At 38.7% G+C, this 26,529-nt stretch overlaps 1 protein-coding gene across 1 annotated transcript in view; it reads right to left on the reverse strand.

Annotated features, from left to right (window-relative positions):
• The window catches only part of sntg2 (syntrophin, gamma 2), a 70,038-nt gene that overhangs the window by 32,844 nt on the left and 10,665 nt on the right, over positions 1–26,529 (reverse strand). The window contains exons 7-8 of the mRNA XM_055159047.1: positions 25,933–26,018; positions 3,098–3,222 (exon numbers count right to left, since the gene is read on the reverse strand). Coding sequence (XP_055015022.1) covers positions 3,098–3,222; positions 25,933–26,018 — 211 coding nt within the window. The remainder of the gene's footprint in view (positions 1–3,097; positions 3,223–25,932; positions 26,019–26,529) is intronic.

Consider the following 26,529-nt stretch of genomic DNA (forward strand, 5'->3'; position numbering starts at 1 on the left):
AAAAAAGACAGTGTGCTTGTATCTGCTATATAGTTATAATCTATGATGCATGTAGATGATTTTGTTACAGTTTAAATAGAATCTTGAATAATAAGAAACAAATCTGCTGATGTCTGTGTTAGAAAACTGCTGGGTTTCAGATGACATCACTAGCCTGATTCATCAGCAGGTTTCACTTCGTAGAATTTGTCTGACCTCACAGTATTAGGATTAGTTCGCTTGACGGTATGTGGGTACTTTTTTATTGAACCAATCGCTGCTATTTGGTTGTGATGTATGTAATGCTGCTAATGAGGTTAACTGGTATAATAAGCTTTTCCCAAATCCTGTAGGAAGGGCATTAACCTCTTTCCCCTTGATAAAATTCACCAAACATTCTCTTTGTTCCGGCTTTAAATCCTCGATCTCGGGAACCGTTGCCAACACAGAATGTATGGCTCTTCACTGATTGGCTGGTGCCCGAACTCGCACCGTCTAGTGTATTCTGATTCCTGACCTAGTCGCTGGAGAGAAATTAAATTAAGCGGAGGCACTAGGTGGCACCAGCCTGGCTATGATATCACATCATTCTATAGGTCAATATTAATGAATACAGATGGGGGAAGCCAAAACCAATATTGTTAAAATGCAAAATTATGATGGAATACAGTGAAGTCTTGGGTTTAGTAAATGAAAATAAAATGAAAATACCAGGTTCAACATTTGGGAGTTTACCTTTTGGATATTTAATGGCAAAGTGTAATGTAATCAATAGGATAAACTGGCCCTCACCCCCATCTGGGAGTTATCATATCCTAGAATCTGAAAACTACCAATGGAGCTGACAACACCGAAAACGTCATCCAATGTCATCAATAAAAAGCCGCACAAACAACAATAGCGAGCAGCAGATTTTATTGTAGCTAAATGACTACGCTGCCAAATCCTACGGTTGATCGGAACAATGACGTTTTGAATACAGGAGTATAAAGACTATTCAAACACGCACAACAATTACATGGCTCACTTTAAATTATAAGTGGAAAACTAAAACTGGATTATGGCTTAATAATTCTTCTGAAAGGCACTGGAGGCTTTCCCAGTCACTGTAGGTAGGTGTGAATGAAGGCAGTAGTCGTTTATTTTTGTGGCTAATACAAAGGAGATCATTTGAACAATGGTGTCTAAAAAGGTATTTCTAGTGGTGATTTGGAGAATACTACAACCATAAGGCATCTGTTGGGCTTGGTACATCCTCACTGAATGTCAGTTGCTGCAAGGCACACTTGAAACTCAAAATGGCAGACCACTAGCCACTCTCCCATTCATTATATTCAAACTTTATTTGTTTATATGCTTAAAATTGAGCATTCTCTCCCCTCAGAGCTAAAAGAATTCATATTTCCCAACTGGCCCATCTGAGGGAAGAGACTTCACTGATGTGCTTTCCACTCCATCACTGGACTCATCTTGAAAAATCATTTAAAAAAGAAAATAACCTTGATTTTGTGAAAAGTGGTTCACAATTTGACCAACTGAGACCCACGACAACAGTTCTCCCAATGACCTCGGGCTTTTCTTTTTAAACTGACAAGAACACCCAAACATCATTCATGCGCTGATTTGATTTGATGCTGTGGCAAGCGGAGAACTGGAATTATTTTATTTAGGTGTCTTTTGCGTGCAGCAGCTATTTTTGTTTAAGAAATGAAATGTACTTGATAATAAATAAAGGGGATTGGATTAGGGATGGGCAATATGGACAAAAAATAACATCAAGATTTTTTTGCACACACTGATCCATTACGATTTTATTGAAAGTCAGAGCAGGGACTACTGGTCTTTCAGACTCTTTACATGTTCATTCTTAGCATATGCCATGATTTAAGAAATTGTTAACCACCTTAAATTATGTTTGTGGATATCTAATTGTAACTGCACAATAACCCTGAAGAAAGTCAGTAAGTCAGATGAGTTGATTAATGATTCACATTTTTGCTATTTTTTTAAATCATGATTATTAAAGACAAGAATTAATGGGATGAATTAGATTTATTGCCCAGCCCTAGATTGGACTGAAAATTACATTATCCAAAATTGACTGTCTTGATCTGCTCAATCCCAACTAGACAAACATGCTTCTTTGGAACATTATATCTATGAAATCTATGTCTGTCTTTGAAATGATGTGTCCCGTGCAGGAATGTCAAAATGAATTGCTAATTGGAGACAGATCACATTATAACTGTAACAACAATTGACACCCTAAGTTAACCTTCCATTGATTCTGTGTTTGGCGCTGAGTTATGGAGATGAAGTCTTATTTGCAGCAGCTATTGACCTGTGTAGTGTCCACTCCAGATTCTTAAAATAGAGCACACTTTTTTACTTGCAATTGTTTAACGATTGGCTTTGTAACTAGGTATGGTAAAGTCTGTCTGCAATGAGCAAAAAAGGAGGGATGTCACCATTGACTAAATTTGAAATGTGTATGATTGACCCGTAGATTCACTATACCTATTTTATACAGCGTTTTGGACCATATCCTCAACATTTAAAGATCTCGCAGGTCTTGTTTGGGAATGTCTATATTAGAAAAGTTACATCACAGCGTAATTCCTAAATGCTAAGTTAAAAATACCCATATGACCCAACATATGACCCAAAACCCAAAGCAATTTTCCCAGATGACGCAAACTTTCCCAAAATACACAGGACACACAGAATCGTCTGAAATATTAAACTGTCTAAATATATCTCGGAGCGTTATTAAATTTCTGTTTGACAAACGCTTGATTTAATACTGTGCGCCCTGGTTTGGAAATAGAGCGCCCTGATTGAATGGGCTTTTATAAAGAGGGGAAACAATTGTGAAACGACTGTGCACATGAAAATCAATAGGAGCAGGGCCGGCATAATAATCAAACACATTTACAAGTTTGGAGTCGTGTTCCTGGCTCCTCCAGCTCTCTCTCTCCCTCTGACCTTTTCGCCGGTTTATGTCCATGCATAGATATTGGATTTAAAGGGAAAGTGCTTTTACTTAAGCTAAACAACTACGAAAGGCTTGTGATTGGACCTCGGGGTGGAGTTGTATCATGCCTGGATTAGTCCTTACCTTAATTTGTCCGTGCCTGCTTTGTATCTGGAGACCCGGGCCATGGTCAGGGGCAGGCAGACGTCGTCCAGCCAGCGCTTCTCGTACTTGGGCTCATTAGCGGAGGGCGAAGGGGGCGAGGGGACCTGGCGAGGAGGAGCACACGCACAGAAAGCAATGATGTTAGCCGCCCACAGTACAGTACAGCAGCAGGCTTCTGATCATTAAGGATGCGGGTCTACGTGGGAGAGGATTTCTCATGTTGACCTGGTTTAGAAGATTTCTGATACAAAAATGTGGGGGAAAGTGAAAGGTGCTAGATAGTAAAAGAAAGTAAAGTTTTGTTCATGTGATTGTTATTGTGTTGTATAGTGTTGCAACTTAAAGGTTATATATTGCACACAATGGATTCATGTGAGCTGAGCTTGTGACCCCAAAAACATACCCAGAGTTTTATCTTTGTTTCATTCACATAACACAAAACGTTTGATGTTTTTTGATGAGGAAACAACTATTATAGCCACAATTATAACATAAATCAGAAAATAGCATAATATTGGCCCTTAAATAACAACCTTTATAATTAGATTTGGTTTAAAAGGTTTTGTACCTCTTTTTTTTCCCCTATGTATTTGAGCAAAATGTGTCTTGCCGAAAACAGATACAGACGAGGACAAAATTGCTGATACCCCTCTAGCAATGAAATTAAAATCAGCAATCATCACTGAAATAACTTGAAAATGATAAAAGCAATAATAAATAAAAGTTTACTGAAAATTGTCCAACAAAAATCAAACATTACTTTTCACCTGTGGTTCAACAGAATTATTAGAAAAAAACTAAATATTGAAACTGGCCTGGACAAAATTTACAGTACCCCTAACGTAATATTTTGTTACACAACCTTTTGAGACAAACTCTGCAATCAAACGATTTCTGTAACTGTCAGTGAGACTTCTGCTCTGGTCAACAGGTATTGTGACCCACTTAGCATGAGAAAACTGTTCTAGTTTTCTTAGGTTTGAAGGATGCCTTCTCCAGACAGCATGTTTTAGCTCATTTCACAGATGCTCAGTAGAATTGAGATCTGGGCTCATAGAAGAACACGCCAGAACAGTCCAATATTCTGTTCTTAGCCATTCTTGTATGTTTTTAGCTGTGTGTTTTGGGTCATTATCCTGTTGGAAGACCCATAACCTATGACTGAGACCAAACTTTCTGACACTAGGCAACACATTTTGTTCCAAAATACCTCGATAGTCTTGAGATTCCTTTGTATTTTGCACAGATTCAAGACACCCTGTACCAGATGCAGCAAAACAGCCTCAGAACATAGCCAAAACTCCTCCGTGCTTCTCAGTAGGGACAGTGTTCTTTTCTTGGTGTGCTTCATTTTGGGTCTGTGAACATAGAGCTTGTCAAAGAGCTCCAGTTCTGTCTCATCTGTCCAAAGGACATTCTCCCAGAAGCTTTGTGACTTGTCAATATGCAGTGTGACAAATTCCAGTCTCACTTTTTTATGATTTGCTCTGAGCAGTGGTGTCCTCACATGAAGTCCACTTTGGCATAAACAGTGACGGATGGTGCGATCTGACACTGATGTACCTTGCTCTTCAAGTTCACATTTAATTTGTTTGGAGGTTGTCCTGAGCTCTTTGGTTACTATTTATATGATCCAACTCTTCAATTTGTCATCAATTTTCCTCTTGTGGCCACATTCAGGGAGGTTGGCTACAGTCCTGTGGACTTTAAACTTCTGAAGAACATGTGTAACTGTAATCACAGGAACAGCAAGCTGCTTGGACATGGTCTTATGGCCTTTATCTTTAACCTGCTTATCTATCATTTTCTTTCTAATCTCCTGACACAGTTCTCTTCTTCACTTTCTCTGCAAACTGTTTAAATTGAATTAGCTCTGGTTTTCACATTTTTAAGAAAGGTACAGCACCTTTTCAAAAAATGCATACATACATCAACACAAACATCTGTTTACCACTGTTTATCAGAACTCAAAATGCTGTTGCAAAACCACAACATCCCTGATACTCACTTTTATTTACCAAGCTACTACTTCAAAATCAATTGGTTCAAACAAAGATTTCTTCCATTATTTTGGTGTCCGCTGGTGGAGGAAAATGTGCCAACCAACAATATTATTACGGTTATTATTTTTATTAAGATTTCTTTTCTGTGCTCAAAATGAAAGCTGATTGTCCTTCTCTTTCAGCGGTGCAAATGGTGCTTTTAGCTGGCACTCAGAGACTTAGATGTGCTCATTTTTAAACATTATATCCTTTTAAACCGCAGCCTGTTCAAGTGGATTGAGGAGACAAGAAAAGAAAATCAATGTTTATAATGGGCACCACTATTCATTTTTAATAGTAGTTACAATGTGCGGTTTTAAATTTGAGATAAAACACGTATTATCTCTGTATTGGTTCATCAACTCACAAAAAAATTCGCTTCTCACTCAAGTGGTTTCTGAAAATGGTCCAAGATTGGCACGGCGCTAGAATGAAATAAAATAAAAGCCTCTTGATCCTGACGCTGATCACGGCATCAGAGCGTTTTTGATGCTGTCTCAATACACTGTAAACATATCATGCACTTCCTGTTTATCCTGAAGGGTTTGAATCATTTCAACCTGTTCTTTTGACCAAAGTTTGCTAAATAATGCGCATTTATTATGTAAAAAGGTCAAAATTTGCCATTGGAGTGTGACTGATTTACAAAATAACAGTGGTGAAAGAAGTACTCAGTTTTGTTACTTAAATAAAAGTATAGGTACAGAAGGAAAAAAAAAAATATTCAAGTAAAAGTATCCTATCATAGTAAGTAAAAATGTACTTAAAGAGTAAGAGAAGTACATATACTGCTTTCAAATGTAGTGATGAAAAGTGAAAAGCATCCATTTTAAAATTTACATAAAATAAGTACAGATAGCAATTTTTTAAATGTAAGTACAGTACTTTACTATTTTTACTTCACTACTTTCCCCCACTGCAAAATGATTCACAATTTGCTTTTTCAGGACACAATGATAAAACAATTTTCAGCTTTTGTTAAGAACAGAATTACTCCCATGGTCAACAGAAAAGTAGAGCAGGCAGACACATATTTGAACCCTATTGATAACATTGGCCTGAAAGCTTTAGACCAGTGTGATGGATGGATGACAATGTAACAGCGAGGACACATTTTAAAAGGACTAAGTGGTCTTCACAATGACAGAAAATGTCAATAGAGCTTAGGGCAAAACAAATTGAATTCACTTTCAGGGAAGTTTAATCCTGCCCAGGCGAAATGTTTTCTGAATTCTATTATGAAGGCACCCCCCTAGAGAAGGGAGGACGGGAGCAGGCAAAGTCCAGCAGAGGCAGCCAAAACAGCTGTAGAATCTCATTAGCCTATGTGTGGACAGAGACTTGATATAATGTAAATATAACAGAAAAAGACAAGATTAAAGGTCAGATATTTCACAAAATTGAATCTTGTGAGCTTTTAGCCAAGTTAAAATGTTGTTTCCTCATCAAAAACATACCTGGAGTTGTGTTTTATTTCATTCACACAGTCGACACAGTGGATCACGAGATTATTCTGTCCCGGTTGGAGCACTGAGTGGGGAGTCGTGGTCCAGCCCTGATATGGTTTAGGTCATACCTGACTGATAGACATTTCTGTGGTGGTTTTGGTAGTTATGTTTCCTCCTCTACCCCGCTATCATATGGTGGTCCCCAGGGATCAATATTAGGGCCTTTGCTTTTTTCCCTTTATATACTTCCTCTGGGCACCATTCTGAGGAAGCATGGCATCACATTCCACTGTTATGCTCTATTTGCCCTTAAAGAAACAGGATCCACAGGCTGCCAGACCACTTTTAGACTGTATCAGTGACATCAAATCGTGGATGTCACAGAACTTTTTTGCATCTTAATCAAGAAAAATCTGAAGTTATGGTTTTTGGCCCTAGCTCTTCAAATTCTTCTTCTCCTGTGTTCACTAAATCATTTATTGAGGCCAGCTGTTTCAAACTTAGGTGTCAAGATGAACTCTGATCTAAAATTTGATCAGCGAATTAGTGCTGTTGTAAAGTCTAGCTTTTTTCCAGCTAAGACAATAGATGCATCACAAATTTCGGTCTTCCTGTCATTGCGCAATGCATACTGGGAAGGATTTTCCGAAAAAGTGAGCATGAGTGAGCATGGTAGCATAACTAATAACTTAAAATATGACAATATCAGAACCAGAAACAAAGCGATATGGTTCAAAAGACTAGAAAAGATCGGTTTTGTCAATAGACGCATCCCACTGTGAAAACAAACATGGCAGTTTGATGCTCACTTTTTCGGACGGCCCTTCCTAGCCAAAATTATGCCTGTTTTGTCAGCAGAACATGTCAAAACTGTCATACATGCATTTGTGACCACTAGATTGGATTATTGTAATGCACTTTATGTTGTCAGCCAAAATGCACTTCGCCGTTTGCAATGGGTCCAAAACTCGACTTTTAACTGGAACCTGGAAACACGAGAGCATCTCACCTATTTTATCCTCTCTCTCCATTGTCTTTTAGAGTCGATTTTAAAATTCTTTTATTTTCTTTTAAGTGTTTGCACAGCCTAGTGCCCTTCTACCTTGCTGACTTGATCCACCCTTACACAAACTCTCACACCCTCAGGTCTGCAGACCAGCTCCAGCTTGTCGTCCCAAACACTAAACTTGAGCTCCGTGGGGTCAGTGTATTTTCTGTTACTGCCCCATGGCTGTGGAACCAGGTGCCGTTAGAGATTAGATGGGCGGAGTCTGTACCTGTTTTTAAATCACTCCTAAAAATGCACCTTTTTTCACTGGCTTTTAACAAGTGACATGTACATTTCTTGTTGCTGACCATCTTATTGTTTTCTATGTTTTTAGTAGTTGTATTGTGTTAGTGTTGTATATTGTCTTGTACTGCGATTGTCCTTGTCTGTTCTGTGTTTGTGTACAGCACTTTGGCCAGCTGTAAAGTTTTTAAAGTACTTTGTAAATAAAGTTGGTATGGTATGGAGAGTGTTTCTGTTTAAGAGAAGAACACAGTCTAAATATGGAGAGTTTATGTGTTAAACATACAACAACAAAACACAATTCGAGGTTTCTGATGAGGAAACAACTTTATAACAGAGAAAGGAAAACAGAGTAATAAGGGCCCTTTAAAACTGAGGGGGCTTTTTCATTGTGTGGGTTGATAATAATTTAAATAGTTACAATGCAGCACAAGTTATTTTATGGGCGGCAGTAGCTCAGTTGGTAGAGCATTCGCCCACTGATCTGAAGGTTGGTGGTTTGAATCCAGCTCTCTACATAAACATCACAGGTTGAGCGGTCAGATCCACTGACCCACAGGTTGGCTGGTGTGATTCCAGCTCCCACAGATGAATGCTGCTGTTGTGTCCTTGGGCAAGACACTTAACCCACCTTGCCCACAGTGTCTGTGTACACTGGTGTATGAATGGGTGAGTGGTTCCTTGTTGTAAAGCGCTTTGAGTGCCTTGAAGGTGGAAAAGCGCTATAGAAAAATGTGACCATTTAACACTGTGGTTTTAATGATGGCGAGGTCATTTCATTCAGCAGAGACAGTGCTTAGTGCAATCAGATTCCACTAATACAAAACTACATAATTAGCCAATGTGGATAGCTAAATGAACTTTCAACACGGTGACCAGTATAGCGCTATAGGCTCTTCACAAATCTATTTCGAACATTAGCTGTGCTGCAGTCAAGTCTGATTAAACTTTGCACATACAACATGACTAAATGATTTGCTTTAAACTATCATCCACCTGTTTATGCTGCTCAAGGCTGCTCAGTTTTGACGTTGTATCTTTTTAATGTATCTCTCTAAATGCAAAACTGTGTGTATATGGAAAATGCGAATATCTACGAGTGGCGCATAAATCCTTTGATAAAAAAGGTTTTCCTGTAATGAACAGATATGGTGTTAATAAAGACATACAAAGGCCTTTATCTAGACACGTTTCTCTATTAGCCAGCACAACGGGGGGGAGGGGGGTGGGGCTGGTGCAAACTTTTTGTGAACACTATACTCAACTCTTGTGTGATAAATTGTTCAATGAAAACTTTGTTAATCACAATCTGGCGTGGGAAAGTCCTGGAAGAGCGCCACTTTAAATGCTAAACACCAACGCAGTACATAATGAAGAGCAGATGTCTTATACGGTATGTAATGAGGGACGAGCCGAGGAGAGATGCACGACTACACCAGACTACATGTTTACATCACACACAGATCACACACAGATCACACACAGATCACACACAGATCACACACAGATCACACAAAGATCACACACAGATCACACAAAGATCACACACAGATCACACACAGATCACACACAGATCACACACAGATCACACAAAGATCACACACAGATCACACACAGATCACACACAGATCACACAGAGATCACACACAGATCACACAAAGATCACACACAGACACACAGACACACATCACACACAGATCACACAGATCACACAAGATCACACACAGATCACAAAGATCACACACAGATCACACACACAGATCACACACACAGATCACACACAGATCACACACACACAGATCACACACACACACAGATCACACACAGATCACACAAAGATCACACACAGATCACACACAGATCACACACAGATCACACACAGATCACACACAGATCACATACAGATGGTACTACTACTGGTACTACTACTGGTACTACTACTACTAGTGCTACTACTGGTACTACCACTACTGGTCCTACTACAGGTAATACTACTACTGGTGCTACTACTGGTACTACTATTTCTACTGGTACTACTACTAGTGCTAGTACTACTGGTACTACTACTATTGCTGGTGCTACTACTGGTGCTACTGGTACTAGTAGTGGTACTGGTACTACTACTAGTGCTACTACTGGTGCTACTGCTATTACTACTACTACTACTACTATCAACAGTGTAAACACTAAATCACCCTCGGATGTAGAGTAAACAGGCAAACTACAACAACTACTACAAGCACTAACTATTACTACTGCTACTACTATTTCTACTACTATTACTTCTTTGCGAGAGGTCCACAACCAACCCTTTCAGTCATTTCTTATTTTTTGTTTAAAATGGCAAATTCTAAAAGTCAAACTAATTTATGTTCAGGAAAGCTATTTTATTTGTTATTGATAAGACAAAATAAAAAAAATATCAAATAAATATATATATATACTTCAAGAATATATATTGATTGAAAAAATTGGATAATACTACCACTACTGAAAAGTATAAGAAGTATTCCAAGAAGTATTATGATTGAAATAATAATGCCTTACATGTGGATTGTGATCTACTCTAGCCTCTTAAAGATACACTGCAGCCCTTATCCATTCACTCCATATTTGGCGATAATCCATTTCTGTAGCCATCACTGATTTGAGACAGACTAAGGATGCAAGGCTGCCAATCTGTGCCACCCTAACCTCCATCTACCACTACCCTGACACACCGTGTTCATACAGTGGTAAGGCAGATGAAGTGTCTAGCCCAGGGACACAATATCACGCTGACTTTTATATTGGTGGTTGCGCACTTTAACCACTGCACCACTACTACCCCAGCAAGTACATAGTCATTATGTTTAGCGTGGATCCTGACATGTCCTTTCAGAGCAAGGCATTCGATGAAGCACAGTCTATACCTTTATGTGTCCCTCATGTCAGCCCCTCCTCTGTAATTATCTGTGCAGGAATGATCACCTCTGCTCCACTTGTGTCAGCTATGAACAAAGAGCCTGCGTAAAGAGGATGAAGAGGGGCCGAGCCGGAGCAGGTGAGGAAGAGGAAGAAACTCAAAACTATGAGCTGTCAGACAGGATTAGACGCACTGCAGACTGGAGTCCCACAATGACCTGAGGCACAGGCTTGTTCTTAAGTACTCTTCATGTGGACTGTACTTACATAGGAACTATAGGGGAGCATGTGGTATAGGTATGCACGACATGAAGCTTCAACATGTGAGAAATATGTACGGTGATTAGAAGAAAGTAGTGCTGGTGAGAACTGTCATGACCTGAATTCCTTTGGTTTTAGGAGTGTACTTTAAATACTTTAAATACCATCAAAGGAAAAACAGAAAAGGTACTTATTCAGAATGTGTATTTTGATGGATTACATATTTTTGGTACATCCATTTAGTTAGTTCTTATCACTGCAAGTGTACACTACCGGTCAAAAGTTTTAGAACAGCCTCATTTTTCCAGTTATTTACGGCAATTCAATTCGTGCAAGTCCAATGAAGAGCTTGAAATGGTACGAAGGTAAGAACTGAACAACCAGAGGTTAAAGAAAAGATAATAAACACAAGTCTAAGTTCTGCCAAAATTACTTCTGGAAAAAATAACAAGATGGTACATTTGACAACATGGAGTTTCTTGACCCTGACATGGCTAGAGTGAGATGGCGTGTCCAAACATTTAACTGGTAGTGTATCGGGATGTAACATGATCAAAATTATGATATCATATCACCAAAGGTTTCACAATAATCAGTCAAGTAATAATAAGAATCAAGCAAGCAAGTAAACAAGTCCCTTTGCTTAAATGTGATCACGGTGCAGCATGAAAAAAAAAAAAAATAGTGATCTATATAGACCATGATCCTTTGCTCCATTTCAGTGCATACAGTATGATGAAATAACTGTTTTTAAGCACGTTTGAAACTTAATTCATTAGATTATGACAAAATCAAAGGCATGTCAAGGCTTTTTAAAAGGAAAAAGTAGCATATTTATAATTTTGTTAGCCTCAGCAAAATAAAGCAGAGTGCAGAGCAGTGTGTGTTTGTGCATCTGCATAAAGATGTGCATAATGATGTGGCCAAACCTCATGTCAAAGCCTGATCTCGTCAGATCTCAGAAGTTCAGCAGGGTCGGCCCTGGTTAGTACTTGGATGAGAGACCATTAGGAATTCCAGGTGCCACAGGGGGGCGCCAGTGGCAAAAACTGTTGTGTCCTTATGCAAGGCACTTCACCCATATTGTCTAGCATGAAAGTGGTGTGTGTGTGAGTGATGGTGGAGCAGGGGCCGATGGTGCGGATTGGCAGCCTTGCCTCTGTCAGTCTGCCCCAGGGCAGGTGTGGCAACAATAGTAGCTTACCACCACCGGGTATGGAGTGAATGAATAATGCTCTGTAAAGCTTCTTTGTGACACATGTCTGTGAGAAGCACTATATAAATAAACACTTACTATTATGGAAGAAGAGGAACGGAAAGTGGACAAGCTCATAAAAATCTTTGAGTGTCTGTCTATTTCTGAGCTTCAAAAACCTGAGAAGAGCTCTGGGATTGTGTGCTACCTGAATAGCATGGTAAGAACAGCCTCCTCTTCTTCAAAATCACTATAGATGTATTTGTACTAAATGAATGCATAAAGTAGTAATAGTGTTGCTTTAAATGTAAGATTTAAAACCTTGAAATCTTTGTTCCACAGAAATGCGACCAGTCAAGCTCTTGCGGTGTGGACAGACTTGTAGAGGCTGAGGACATTCGTGCTTCAGATCAAACACACACAGAGAACCAGACTGATAAAGCAGAGCAGGGAGTTTCAGTACAAGTTCCTCACTCCCTCCTCCAGTTTTCTTTACAGTACAATAACACATCTGTCAGAGAAGAAGAGGAGAGGAACATGGAAGCTCTCGTCCAAAGCTTCGAACGGCTATAGATCTCTGAGCCATACCCAGAGGAGAGCTCCATGAGCACACAACCTCACTGCTGCTTTTAAACAAACACCTTCCTCTATGACCGTTGTTTTGACTCACTGGATTTATGTTACTTGAAGCCTCTGTAGCTCACAAGAGTTTCTGTCTGTGTGGTGACGTTTGTCTTCATAAGTTATCTTGAATGCAGTGTCGTTCAAAAGATTCCTGAGGCCGGCTCCACAGAGGAGTTTAAGACGTGACAGTAAGTGTGGGAATGACATTTGTCCAACATATGCTTGAAGGACAGACACACCACATACTTGTCTGTACAAACGGAGGATTGTGAAAGGGTCACATGATCAAACATATTTTTAAACTATTTTAAATTCAGTGAATACTCAATTTAATCCTACCAAATCAACGCTTGAAAGAAAGCAACAAAAACACAAGTTAAATCACTTGTCTTTTACATGGCAACGTTTGTAGTCATTTTGGTGCAAATGAAAAAAAAAAAAAAGTCAGTTGCTAGTGTGATCTGCAGCTAACCATCGAAGCTGCTGACTAGTTGTGAGGATGTTTAAAGCGAAGTCAGCTCCCACTGGGCACCACATTTTTCTAACATGAAAGTCAGCAGCCTTGTTTCTTTTTAGATTTTATTAGATTTAGACTGAATGGTGATTTTAAATGTGCAAATTATAAATAATGGTCCACAGGTGTCATAGATTGTGACTATATAGCAGACACACAATAGGCCTTTTTTAAAACTTGTTACTGCTGTATGAGTATTATTGATATAAAGTAATGGGTACTCCACCTAAGTACACTTTTGGCTACTATACCCACTGCAAAGTTGGCAATACAATGGCAAAAACACTTCCAGTTTGAATAAATAACAAATGATGAAAACATGCATAATTACAGTGTTAGTAAAAGTTTAAGGAAGTCACAGTTACAGTTACAGTTACAGTTACACTGGGCCTGAGGATAGTTTTAGTTGTGAGATTTCTAAGAGCACTGACATCCCTTCACTTGGAGCAATTCTGATAACACTCTCATGACATATGCTGCAGACTCTTACATAACATTTTGACACAGTTTGAAATATTGGGCCTTAAATTAAGACATATTTGTGGTGATTTTTATAGCACAACTGACTGGATCTGCACCAATAAAAAAACCATTGTAAATGTCTCACTTGACAACTCTATAAATCTTTTCCAAAACAAAGCTATGAAAAGCATTTGTAGCGACATGCTGAAGGTTATAAAACAAGATTTTGCACTGTGCTGTCTGACTATCAAAGTCAAATGAAAAGTAAGTTACGGAAATCACACAATATTGGTTTATTTGTCCTGAAGTGCAGCCATTTACTTCATGGTGCTAATTGGTATATGAAAAACTAAATATCAATCACCTTACTGCTTTTAGTGAAAATACAGTCTACAATCTATTTTACTTCAAAATAAAGAAGCGCAAGAGCCTAATTTGGAATACAAGTCAGAGATTCGGTTATGTGCTTGACAGTGTTGGTTTTATATTGGTAATTTTACATGTAAATGAATCACGGATAAAATTGAAGAACAAAGTCAGTATAGATCAGTGGGCGTGTGCCGGTGGCAATGAAAATGAGAGTTGAATGAATTCTTGAAAATAAGCGATTAATAAATACTGCACAACCACGCATGAATCACTCAAAAGTTGTGTTCCTCCCCCTGCGTCCTGATTGGCTATGGGACTGTAGATATGGATTTTGCTGTGGCCGATATGAAACCGATATAATGGAAGTTGGAGCTGCCGATAGCCGATATAATCGCCGATATGTTTAGTGATGTAAAAAATCACTGTAAATGTTGAATTGTTTAAAAAACTTAGGTTTGGCTCTGGTGGATTTTAAATTGGGTTTATTTAGGCAACATTTATTGTTATTCTGCCTCTTTACATCATATTTACAGACAGTAGGTTGGCTTAATGGCATTTTTGCATCACATTCTAGACACTAGTGATGGGTATTCCAGTTCTTTTTAGAGAACCGGCTCTTTTGGCTCGGTTCACTAAAAGCTGCTGGTTCTTTTGGCTCCCAAGCGGCTCTTCAGATTGTTTTGTTGCAAGCAGGACTAAAGCACGTCTAAAGCAGGACTGAATCAGGACTGAACCAGGTCTAAACCAGGACTGAAAAAGGACTAAACCGGGACTTATTTATTTTATGCTAAACTACAGTCAAATATGCTCTTTTTTTTTTTTTTTTTTTTTTTTTTTAATCCTACGTACACGCAAATTTCTCAAAGTTTCGTTTTCAGCCGCTGTCAAACTACCACGAGTCTGCACGCGGCGTGAAGAGAAAAAAAGTGAGAGAAAGAGAAAACACGGCTCCCAATAAGGATCAGGCTCCCGTCGTTCCCTTTAAAGAGCCGGTTCTAAGAGTCATTTCGTTCGCGACGGACCCATAACTAATAAAGAAAGTTGCGCTATTAGCCTTTAGCCGTAAATACGTGCGCGCCGCGGTAATTAATTATATGCGCAAATGTCATAATTCACACGTCTATTCACAGCTCATTTACATATCAATGCAGGTCCAGTAGCAAATATACGGCCAATATAGTCACTTTAGAACAGACCAATAGAAAACAGCCTGTTTATATGCGGGAGCTACAGCAGCTAACCCATAACAAATGACAAAAACTAGCTTCAGAGTCGACATATTTCCAACACTCACCGCTCATACAGGCTCCTCCTCACATCACAAATCTGCACTAATAAATGTCCTTTTAATTCAGACTCAAACCGATTGTCCGTAAAAAGAATATAATCTCAGTGTTTGGATCTGTGTCTGCAGGTGTAAACAAACACACGTGAGTGACGCGACTCTGTGGTGTGTTCAGGGACAGTACGGACACACACAGACAAATGACTCCGTAGATAAATACTGATGTGGAGCCACATATTAGGACATTTATCTGTCTGTAAATTGGATTAAATGAACAGAATGTAGAGAGTCTAAGCTTTATAACGAGGTATAACATGCCCACGTGAAATATCGGCCAACCGATATATCGGTCGGGCTCTACTGTAGACCACTGTCAGTCAGTCTTCTCTGTGCCGTGCCTCTGTGTACAGTACTGTGTTCAGTCTGACAAATTTACATAAATGTTGGATCTCTAGCAGTGTGATTCTGAAGTGCTGTATGTTTGCAAGTTTTCTCCCACATTCTGCACCGACAAAGGCTCCTGCAGTCGCACCCAAAAGGCAGAGGAAGATGTAACCATCGCGCAAAAAGTTGGACTTCTGGACATTCTGAAAGAAGGTAGAAGTTACATGCTGTAGCGGAGTTCTACACTGGGTCGGGTACTGGCAAATAGTTACTGAAATGGGCAGGTTTCAACGTTCTGGAATTTTACAGGCAGGTATGCGACCTTGTAGTAAGTACACAACTGAACTGTGCGGGTGCGGATGGGTGCAGAGCTGTTCTGCGTGGGTACGGGTGGGAGTGGATCACCAAAAATGGACCTGTGCAGGACTGTAGGGCACTGTAAGGCTCCTTTATGGAATAAATTAATCTTCAGTTTGTTACATAAAGGAGGAAAATAACATAAGGATGACAGCAGCAATAAGTTTTAAGAAGGATGCAGAAAGAGTTGTAACTGTCCTGTCTGAGAAAAGTGTAAAAAGTGTGTGGTGAGGGGTTTTACGGCCTTAACACATATTTAATAATTGAAAAAAATAAAGCTGACTACTTCACAGGTTTCACCTGTTGTGGGTTATTTTTAGAACGTAACACCCGTGATAAATGAGGGACCACTATATAGATTGAATTGTAAGTCTAAAATGATCACGATTATTGATTTATATGTTTATTTTTGCAGTTATATTTTGAACTGTAAAATCACAACTGTCAATCAGCCTTGACATCCTTTGTACCAAGTAGGACATGCAGGTAGTTTTGAAACAACACTGCAAAAATACAGCCAAATTGAGCCGTTAGCAACATAACCACAGTGAAGATGGAGGCTACCTAAGGCCAAGTCACAGGTGGCTATTAGACAAACCAATAATTACTTACGGAGTTTTTCCACAATTTAAAATATATTCTCCTGCTTTTCCCCAGCTTTCTCAAGAGTACGCTCCATCTCCCACACTGTGCCATTACAACAATTCAACACCCATAATTGCCAGTTCAGTCTTTTCCTTGGGTAAAACCATTCAACAAAACTTCAAAATTGAGAACATCCTTTTAAATTGCTTGGATAAATTCTTGACTGAGTGACCTCTTCCACTATAAATCGTTGAGCTGCAGTGTTGAATAAAGCTCTCTTATGAAACTCCCACTATTGTGCTGTGTGCTGTGTCCCTATCATTATAACCACAGCTTTACACAACTTGTGCAATACTGCAAAAATACGCAATTACTCCAAGTCATGAAAACAACACTTTTTATAATGATCCCGAATCTTCTCTGTCTACACTTATAAACTAACTACAGGCCAGCAATTTGCACTCCTATCTTTTATTTCAAGAGCTAATTGTCAGCTACAGAGATGCTCAAACCAAGAAGTAGGGCTGCAAGATTAATTGCAATCAAATCAAAACTGGAATGGACGCAATTAGCTAATTGCACAGGCTGCCATTAATTTCCTCCTCAAACAACAAAATATCCTGTCTTATTCTGCATAAAAACTGCTCATCCTGTAGTTCAGATCTGTACAAAAGATCTGAGAAATATGTGATTTGTGTATTAGTTTGTCAATTGTGTAAATTTCTTGTCAATTCAATAAATTCTATAAATGCAACAGCAATGCTCGTCAGCAAAATTTCTAATATTTTTTCCCAAATCATTCAGAACTATCCATTTTCTTCCACTTATCCGGGGCCGGGTCACGGAAATGGATGGATGGCATTCAGAACTAGTGTTATAAAATGTGTACTAAACTGAAATTGAGAGATTTTGATACAAAGGCTTGATAGAGGCTAGACTTGATATTAGTCCTGGGCAATATGGGAAAATAGCACTGTACACACAGAGACAGACTCACACACAGAAACAGACACACACAAGACAGCGTAAATCTTCATCAGCACCACACTCTCTCACTGCCACATGATCGAGATCGACTAAAGTAGAGATTGCCATCTATCAATCTTTCGGTTTTTGGTACAGCCCTACTTGATACTCCATTTCAATTTCAATACCACTCTTTCTTTAGACAAAAGAATGTTATTTTCAACACATACTTGACGTGATGTTCTATCTGTGTAATCCATCAGCCATAAAAGTCCTCCATGATGATCCATGGGTGTATACCCATCTATGTGCTCTTAAACAGCTCAAGATCATTCTAAAGCTTTTCAGGAAAGGTTCACTTCTATCAATTCCTGCTCAAATGAGTACTGAATGCCAAGACCAGTTTTAGTATAAATTAGTATCTGATTTTTGATACTTTTGGTATTCAGAAGTACCAGGAACCAAAAACTGGCGGCTAAAGTCATGTGATCTGTGGTGTCAGCTGCAGTCAAAGCATATTTAGCCCGGTAGAAGAGTGTCAGAGTCTATTCGTCTGCTCTCTGTCAGATAAATGCCAGCCCGTCGCGGGGCCACCACAGAAATGCAGAGCACGCAAAGCCAAAGTGGAGACCCAAAATACATTTCCTTTGCCGAGATTTTCTGCTCAGAATTTAAATCTAGATTATCTGTGAAAGGGCAAAGTGGACACCTGCTGCCCTCCCCGCCAACGCTGAATTATTCATATTGAATATGAGTAAGAGATACAGCACTTATTATGGATTCTAAATTTATTTGACAGTACTCTGCAAGCTTATACGCCCACTGACCAGGGGGTTTGAGGTTTGGATTCTGGTGCAAACCTGGTATAAATGGTTATGTGAATGCTTCAGTGTGACAGTGTTTGCTGGTGGTGGACAAAGAACAGCATTTACATCTTCATCACTCTGCCCCAAAGCTCACTACAGGAAGTAAAGAGGGGACAAAATTAAAAATTTCACAAAATCTGAATTGATTACCTTTTAATAATATTATCTTGCCAAAACCTTGCTAAGTACTGCTTTCAGCTCTCAGTGGATGAAACAGAGTAAACAGACCTGGATTCAAGCCATTGATTTCCTGGTTGTGTGGTAAAACCATTTCCAAATCTCATATAACGGATGATTAAACTTAAAGGTCCTATATTACGCAAAATAGCCTCTTGTGAGCTTTAAACCATGTTGTTACTTCCTCAAAAAACAAACCTGGGGTTGTGTTTTGTTTCATTCACACAAGTTTGAGTAACCCTACATTATTAGTCTGTTTACATCTCCAAAGATCAAAATAATCTTTTCCATCTTTAGATGTTATGAAGCAGAAGTTTTCAAGTTAACAGCTCCCTTTTTACCATTAGTTCAGAAGAGACTGGCAAATCAAGGGCTGAAAAACTCCAAATGATTCTAATGAAGGTGTATGGAGATTAAAAAACACAGTGGAGCACTTCCTTCATTACATGACTACATAAATATGCAGGTTTTGTGTGTGAATGAAACAAAACACAACTCCAGGTATGCTTTTGAGGAGGGAACAATGTCATAACATAACATAGATCAGAAAACAGTGTAATATGGAGCCTTTAAAATACTTCTTTATCCTGTAACAAAAATGGTTTTGAATACCTTTACAAATGAATCACCATAAATTATTTTGTTCTTAGTCTTCGTCTCACCTGATATTCTAGTAATTACAGGTGAGCAAAAGGCCAAGAACAAAATAATGCCGATTTGTATAATTGTTACATTTTTTAAGATATTCAGAACCAATTTAAAGTGCTCTGGGTAATTATTAGACAGAGGATATGCTCTTGTTCTGTTGTTAAGAGAGAGAGATGTTATTCCTCTACCAAGAATGTGCCTTAGTATAGCTTTAATGGAAACAATGGAAGTGATGCCCCCAAACAAAAGTACAGGTCAGATCACATGTTATGAAATAAATGTTGACTGCTGTTCTGTGGAACATTACAGGCAATGCAATAATATCTCCATGGTAACCGTCCCTGCATACCAAAACATTTATATGAATTGAAAAGCTTTCTGCTCACTTCAAATGAAATGGTGTGTAAAGATAACATATAGTCTTTTGTAACAGAGTTTGACAGAGTAATATAATAATTCCACAATGTGTGCAGTTCAAACAAGAAAAACTAGCCTCACTCATTGTATTTAACTAGAAATCTAACGGCGACTGCTTGTGTCTGTGCATCTCTTTGTTCTCCTGTAGCCAAGCTGGATCCCCTCACATACGCTTCACAAAGACTGTAATATTCCTCTGTGGAGCTGTCCAAAACCCATCTGCTGCTACACAGCCCAGCTCATGCTACTACAACTCCCAGAAGTCCACAGTGCAATTACAGCCATCACCACGCTGACATCCAGTGCACCCCAAAAGCCAATAAACCCCAGTCTCCTGCAAACTAATAAGATAAGACTGTTTGTTTTGCATCTGACCCTGCTTCGAACACAGCACTCTGACTGATTGTAATGGTCTAGACCAGTGTTTCCCAAAGACTGGGTCACGATCCTCAGGTGGGTTTCAAGATATTTTTTTTTGGGTTGCCTTGTCACGATCTGTATGTAGGTCTGCAATATACAGAGCTACATTTAATTTCCAAATAGGTGACTTATGGATGCTTTTATTACTGGTTCTATTTTTCTTAGTTTAAACTTGAGTAATACTAATTGTTCAGAGAGACACGATCACTCAGTCAACAATAAAATATCCTCATTAATGTTCAATAATGGTCACAAATTTGTTTTGTGATTTATGAATAATGTCTGTTGACTTGGGTCACGAAGGTTTGTGACTTTTAAAATATGAATCCTCAGGAAAAAAGTTTGGGAAACAAGTTAGACAACTACACAAGTGTCACTGTAACAAGATTACAATGAAATAACTAAAAACAAAATATTGTTTTTTTATTGTACATTTTTATTGTACATTTTCAAGGATCATGGTTAGACTTAATTATCACTGGATTAATTCAATTTGAGATGTGGATTTTCTAAAATTAAAGTAATTCGCTAATAAAAGAACACAGATTTGAGGAGAGCTAGAGGAGCTGTCCATTGACCAGTGGTGCTGACGTATGCTCCTTATTTGGCAGCACTGGGGACTGTGCAATAATAACAAAAATGAACATCTCATATCTAGTTTTGTATTTTCTTGACAAAATTCAGCTGATATTATAACCACAGCTCAGGAATGTATTAAACTGTGCCTGTAAAGGTCTTCTAGCACAAAATGTGAAAGGGCCATAAAAGGTCAGATATATCCTTTTATTCCCTTGTTTAGGAGATTTCTGTCCATTCTGAGGTCCTTTTAAATAGTTTTTAGTATAGACAATATACTCTATATTCTCTATATTCTAATTACAATACATTTTTCAGTATATCTCTCTGTCTGCACATTGACATACTATACAGTTCTCCCATTTGAATCACGCTTTAGCACCAAGGGTGTAGGTTTGGTCTCAGCTTCGGTGGGGACATTCACAGCTAACCCCCGATTCTTTGCAAAAACACACAGAGTCTGGGCAGGTCCAAAATAAGTGAAAGGTGGCTTCATTTTTCAGTTTGTGTCCATTGTCCTTCTAAGATGATTCTTTACTGGATAGCAGCGATGTAGAAGTTTGTAGCAAATTTCCCTTTGCTTGATGGTGATGAGACATTGTGAGGTCATGTCCGTAAATTTTTCCATGGAACATTGTCAGTAGAGTCGGGCTGCTCACAGCGCACGAGTAGGGCTCCATTTGGGAGGTGCACTTGTCGTGATAGTCGCTCTTTTTCTGCGGCGACTCATTATAAGACAAGTTTAACTGAAGATGAGGCCAAGTAAGCTCCTTTTGAAAAGTTTTTCAAAGTTTCAGGTGCTGGCCCTGTCCTGCTGCTTCCCCAGTTTAGGCTCCTGGCACCACTAATGACATCACTCTGGTACAGCCAATGAAATAACAGCAGGGGCGTCATATCACTGAATACATCTCAGAACGTCTAATAAACAAAATGTGAACTAAAATGGGTTCAATTAATACTACTGAGTTAGGAAAAAATACTTTATCGAAACAAATGTATATTTTGGTTTATTAAAATAAAATGTCAAATATTGGTAGGGACTATTTTGTCTTCAACAAATATTGGCTGTGACACGTCCCCACCATCCTTATGCAAACCTACGTCCCTGTTTAGCACTTCATTATAGGACTAGGCAGTTACTGAATCTATATCTAAAATACAAACTACTTGGTTTGTGAAAAATGTGCAGAAGATAAGCGCTTTGAGCTTTTGTGGACAGGGAAGATATCTGTGCATTTCTCTAAACTGGATTTAACCAAAATTAGATTTTTGATGCTGGTTTTCAGTGAGAGCCATGCCAGATTGAACTCCATTTTAGTGCTACACATATTAATCTGGTGTGATTCTCATTCTCTTCGCTCTATTGACATTTTCCACTCCTGTCTCACACTGTGACCTGGCCTGAGCAGACTCCTTTCTCCTGTTGAAACTTCTGCTGTCCTCCTTCGACCTCACAGCTCTCAACTAACTTTGGCCCTCTCTTCTTCTCTTTATTTCTATTTACCATTTTTTTGTTTTGTTTTTCATTTTAATATAGCATTGATTTTGCATTCCTGTGTTTGATTTCAGTATTTCTTGTTGCTGCATCACAATCAACAACATCAAACACCACTGTGTCAGTAAATGTTGCTTGTAAATCCAATCCAAGTGTTGCATTTTATCTTAGGTTAAGGGTTCACGAATCAGTTCTAATCGTTTATTTTAGATAATTGTTATAAAAAGTGACCTAGATGACTGACTTAATTGTTCAACTAAATATGATATGTTTTTGGGCTGGTTTATGTGTTATTACTTAATTAAGTACTATAATAATGACAACTACTGAAACATATTTTGTTTATGCCATTGTATATTTAATAAACTGCTAAAAATTTGGATACACATATTTTTATGTATTTAAATAATTGGAGTCTCTACATAATGCGCTTGGTTTTTACATTAGCACAATGAACGACCCTATTTCTGAAAACACATCTTCTGACCACTTACTTCACCAGCTCAACAGGGACCAGACTAACTCCTTGTTTACAACATAATTAAAATGGCTCACCAGGCTAATTTGACCGAGCTTTAACGCACAAAAACACAGCCAAAAAAAAGTGAAGGAAATCCACAGTCAGAATTTGAAACTAAACTAAAAACCTTGGGGGATTTTTCATTTAAATATTACTTGGAGGTCACACCAGAGAGTTGGCTAACCTCCCGTGTCCCTTACAACAGCATGCCAGCAGGTCCGCACAGTCCACAGAGCCTGGGTGACCTTTGTTGACATTGTACCACAGAGAGAAGCGTCCAGAGGAGGCTGATATGAGCTTAATGCCCTGTCCTGTGCTCCAGCCGGCAACAGCTGCGTAGTGGACTGCCAAACACCAGACAAACCCAATCTGCGCCGAGGACATCTTGGATTACTTCACTTTTAATAACACCTCCAAGATTTGTACTGTGTAAAGTCCGGGGGCTTTGGGAAGAGATGATTAGAGCAGCAAGCTATAACCTAAGCCAATGTCACTGGATGGATGAAAAATGTCTGACCAGCCAATATATAAAACTGACTAAAACGAATAAAATACAGAAAGAATATGTTTTATGTGACATCAGAACATTTGATATGAAAGTCTTAGAGTAGATTGGAACTTAACTATCAAAATGCAGATGTTAAAGGTGCATTGTGTAACTTTTCAGGTGGAGGATCAGTCAAATACTTTTCTCTATGGAATGTTTCACAGTATGGCATTAAACCTTTCTATCTTCATGGAGACCAAACCAGACCAAGTTACAGGTTAGATCTGTGAAGAGGTGACCCGGCTCACAGTCACAATGCCTGTTTTTCTAGGAATTTTTGGGTTATAAATGTAATTTAATAAATATAAGATAGAGCTGTTTAATGTCATACTGTGGAAACAAGTAGGTGAAGATTCCAGTTAGAATTATTCTGGCTTTCTGAATTCCGACAGGATGGTTTCGGTTGTCACTGAAGTCCAGGCTTTGTCAGTCCATCCAGTGACTCCAGTGGTGCACCCTGCCGGTTACGGTGAAGCTGTGTTCTCCATCCCCACTTTCCGCCAGTCCCTCACAAGTTTCTCGTTCACTCCAAACTTTCTTTCTGCGGCTCGATTACCGTTTTAAGCTGCATATTTCACTAACTGCAGCTCTTTCTGCAGGAGACATGAGCAGTACAGTAAAGTGACAGAGGTACAGAGATACTGACACACAAACCTAGAGCCTCTTGAGGCTGTCAGTGTGAAAATTTGAATACATAAATTGCACCGGAGTATAAGTCACGGGAAACACCCAAACCATGAAAAAAGTGCGACTTATTGTCCAAAAAATACGGTACATAATGCACCTTTAAGGCCTGGTTAATGAATAATATTACTGAAATTGACATAAAGTTCAGTGTCTTCTCTGATTTGAGCAGATTTTTCACAATAACTTCAGCAAATAGAGGCTTTTTTAAATCACAAAGGTACGATTACTGTCAATTGAAAAGCGTCATGCCTCATAAAATAAAATAATAAGCCAAGTTTGTGGACCTGATAACTAACAAATTTTGATAAAATTCAACGGATGTTATGGTATTTCTTTCAGAAACAGTGAATGGTCATAGAGTGACACAGGGACCTGCCCTCCATCTGAAATTGTGCTCAAATCTGTGCTTTCACCTCCAAAAGGACAAACCGATCAGATTTGTTGCATTCACAGCAGCCAAAGCCCAGGTGTTACAAAAGCCATCAATAATAGATTTGTTTTGTGTCCCAGAAAACCACAGCATTGTGACTGTCTGCTTCTGCGAACAATACAAAACAGCACAAGCTTATGAGATCCAACCATCGTTCATCATCATTGTCATCTACCTGGGGGCTCAAGTGCACCTGGATTCTGATTTTGACTCTCAACTCCTCTCGTTCAATCTACAGTCCAGTTTTAGTCATCAAGTTGGTCTTTTTATGTTGGTGACACATTTTCCAAGATGCCAAAATTATAATGTCTTTTGTTGGTCTATAACAATTTCATTATTAAAGGTGTACTATGTAACTTTTCTGGTGGAGGGTTGGCTACCTGCTTTTCTCAGTTGAGCTGTAATTGCTTTGCCTTTAATGTCCCACAGGACAGCATTAATTCAGTTACAGGTGTTCTTCTCTTCTCTCCATAAATCGGACCTGTAACCTGGTCTGGTGGTATGATTGGCATAACCTTCTTCTTGTGTCCATTTGGATCGATACGTTTAATACTAACTGTAGACATGGCACTGTAGACTGTAGACTGTTGATTTTGGAAATAGTTAGAAATCTGTAATAATTAGGGATGTAACAATAACCAAAATATTGTGACATTGTATCGTCAAAGTTCTCACAATAATATCGTGGACCATCACAATATATCGAATTACAAGTCTCTTTGCTTAAATTAAGAGTTATGGTGCAGCTAAAAAAAGACAGAGGGAACTACATAGACGATGATCCTTTGCTCCATTTCAGTGTAAACTACAAGAAGAAATAACAGTTCTAAGCACTTTTAAGTCTTAGTTCTTTGGATTAAGTCTTGTCAAGGCATTTTAAGAGGAAAAGTAGCATATTCACAGTTTTGTTTGTCTCCACAAAATATCGCAATAAAGATCGTACAGTGAGATTTGGATATCGTTACACCCCTAGAATTAATAGTAGAAATATGAACCATCAACCATGTGATTAAAGTTATTTGTACTGTATGTTGTTAACTCTTCAGATACTTTTGTGTTGGTATACTATTTTCATTTATATGCCTTACTTATTAGAGTAGTTCATACATTATAGCCAGTATTGCATACAGATAATATTTATTTGTGACAAATGAAATGTGTGTTTCCTTCAAGGAAACAACTTTTTCTGCTAAAAGCCAACCAGCAAAAAATATGTACATATATTAATACAACAGAAAAAATTATTCATACAAATGGGTATCTCATGTAAAATAAGCAGTAAGAGATCGCAACTCAAAATGACCTCTCCATCAATAGTGAGTGAATGATATCTTTGTTACTTACTGCATTTGTTCCATTCAAATGCACTCCACTGTCGAAAAGAGGGGACGAGACGCGGCTGCTGTAATCACTGGACGGCCCTGGAGAGCCTACAACAACAACACACAGTCACTGCTTAACATTCAACCCAACCTCACGTCAAGATGGAAATTATACTCTTTTCAAAACAAACAATGATTATTTATAGTCAAAAGTTGTATTTAAGCCCCAAACTGTGCTGTGTAGTTTCATTAGAGTTATTATGGACTTTGGAGCTGCCCTGGAGTAGGGATCAGTGTCCAGGGAAGACAAATGCTGGCCTTTGATATCATCCAAGCCTGACTTTGGTAGTGGTCACACTTCAGTAAAATGTGGCAACACAAAGCACTCCTGGCTCCCTCTGCTCCGCTCTGTGCCACCGCGAAACAAAGAGAAGGCTTAAAGCGGATACAACCTGCACTGTTTCATAGTGAAGCTAAGCAGATGTCGCCCACAGCCAAACTACGCTGTCTCTGTGAATGCTAACACACACTAACTGCTTTCTGTTTCAAGTAAAATCACTGATGGAGCTATAATTTAGGCTAAAACAGAAAAAAAAGAGTTCATTCATAAAAACAGGTA

This window comes from Boleophthalmus pectinirostris, unplaced genomic scaffold (genome assembly GCF_026225935.1).
Source record: "Boleophthalmus pectinirostris isolate CB_2022bp ecotype Guang Dong unplaced genomic scaffold, ASM2622593v1 HiC_scaffold_10, whole genome shotgun sequence".
NCBI classification, from domain to species: Eukaryota; Metazoa; Chordata; class Actinopteri; order Gobiiformes; family Gobiidae; genus Boleophthalmus; species Boleophthalmus pectinirostris.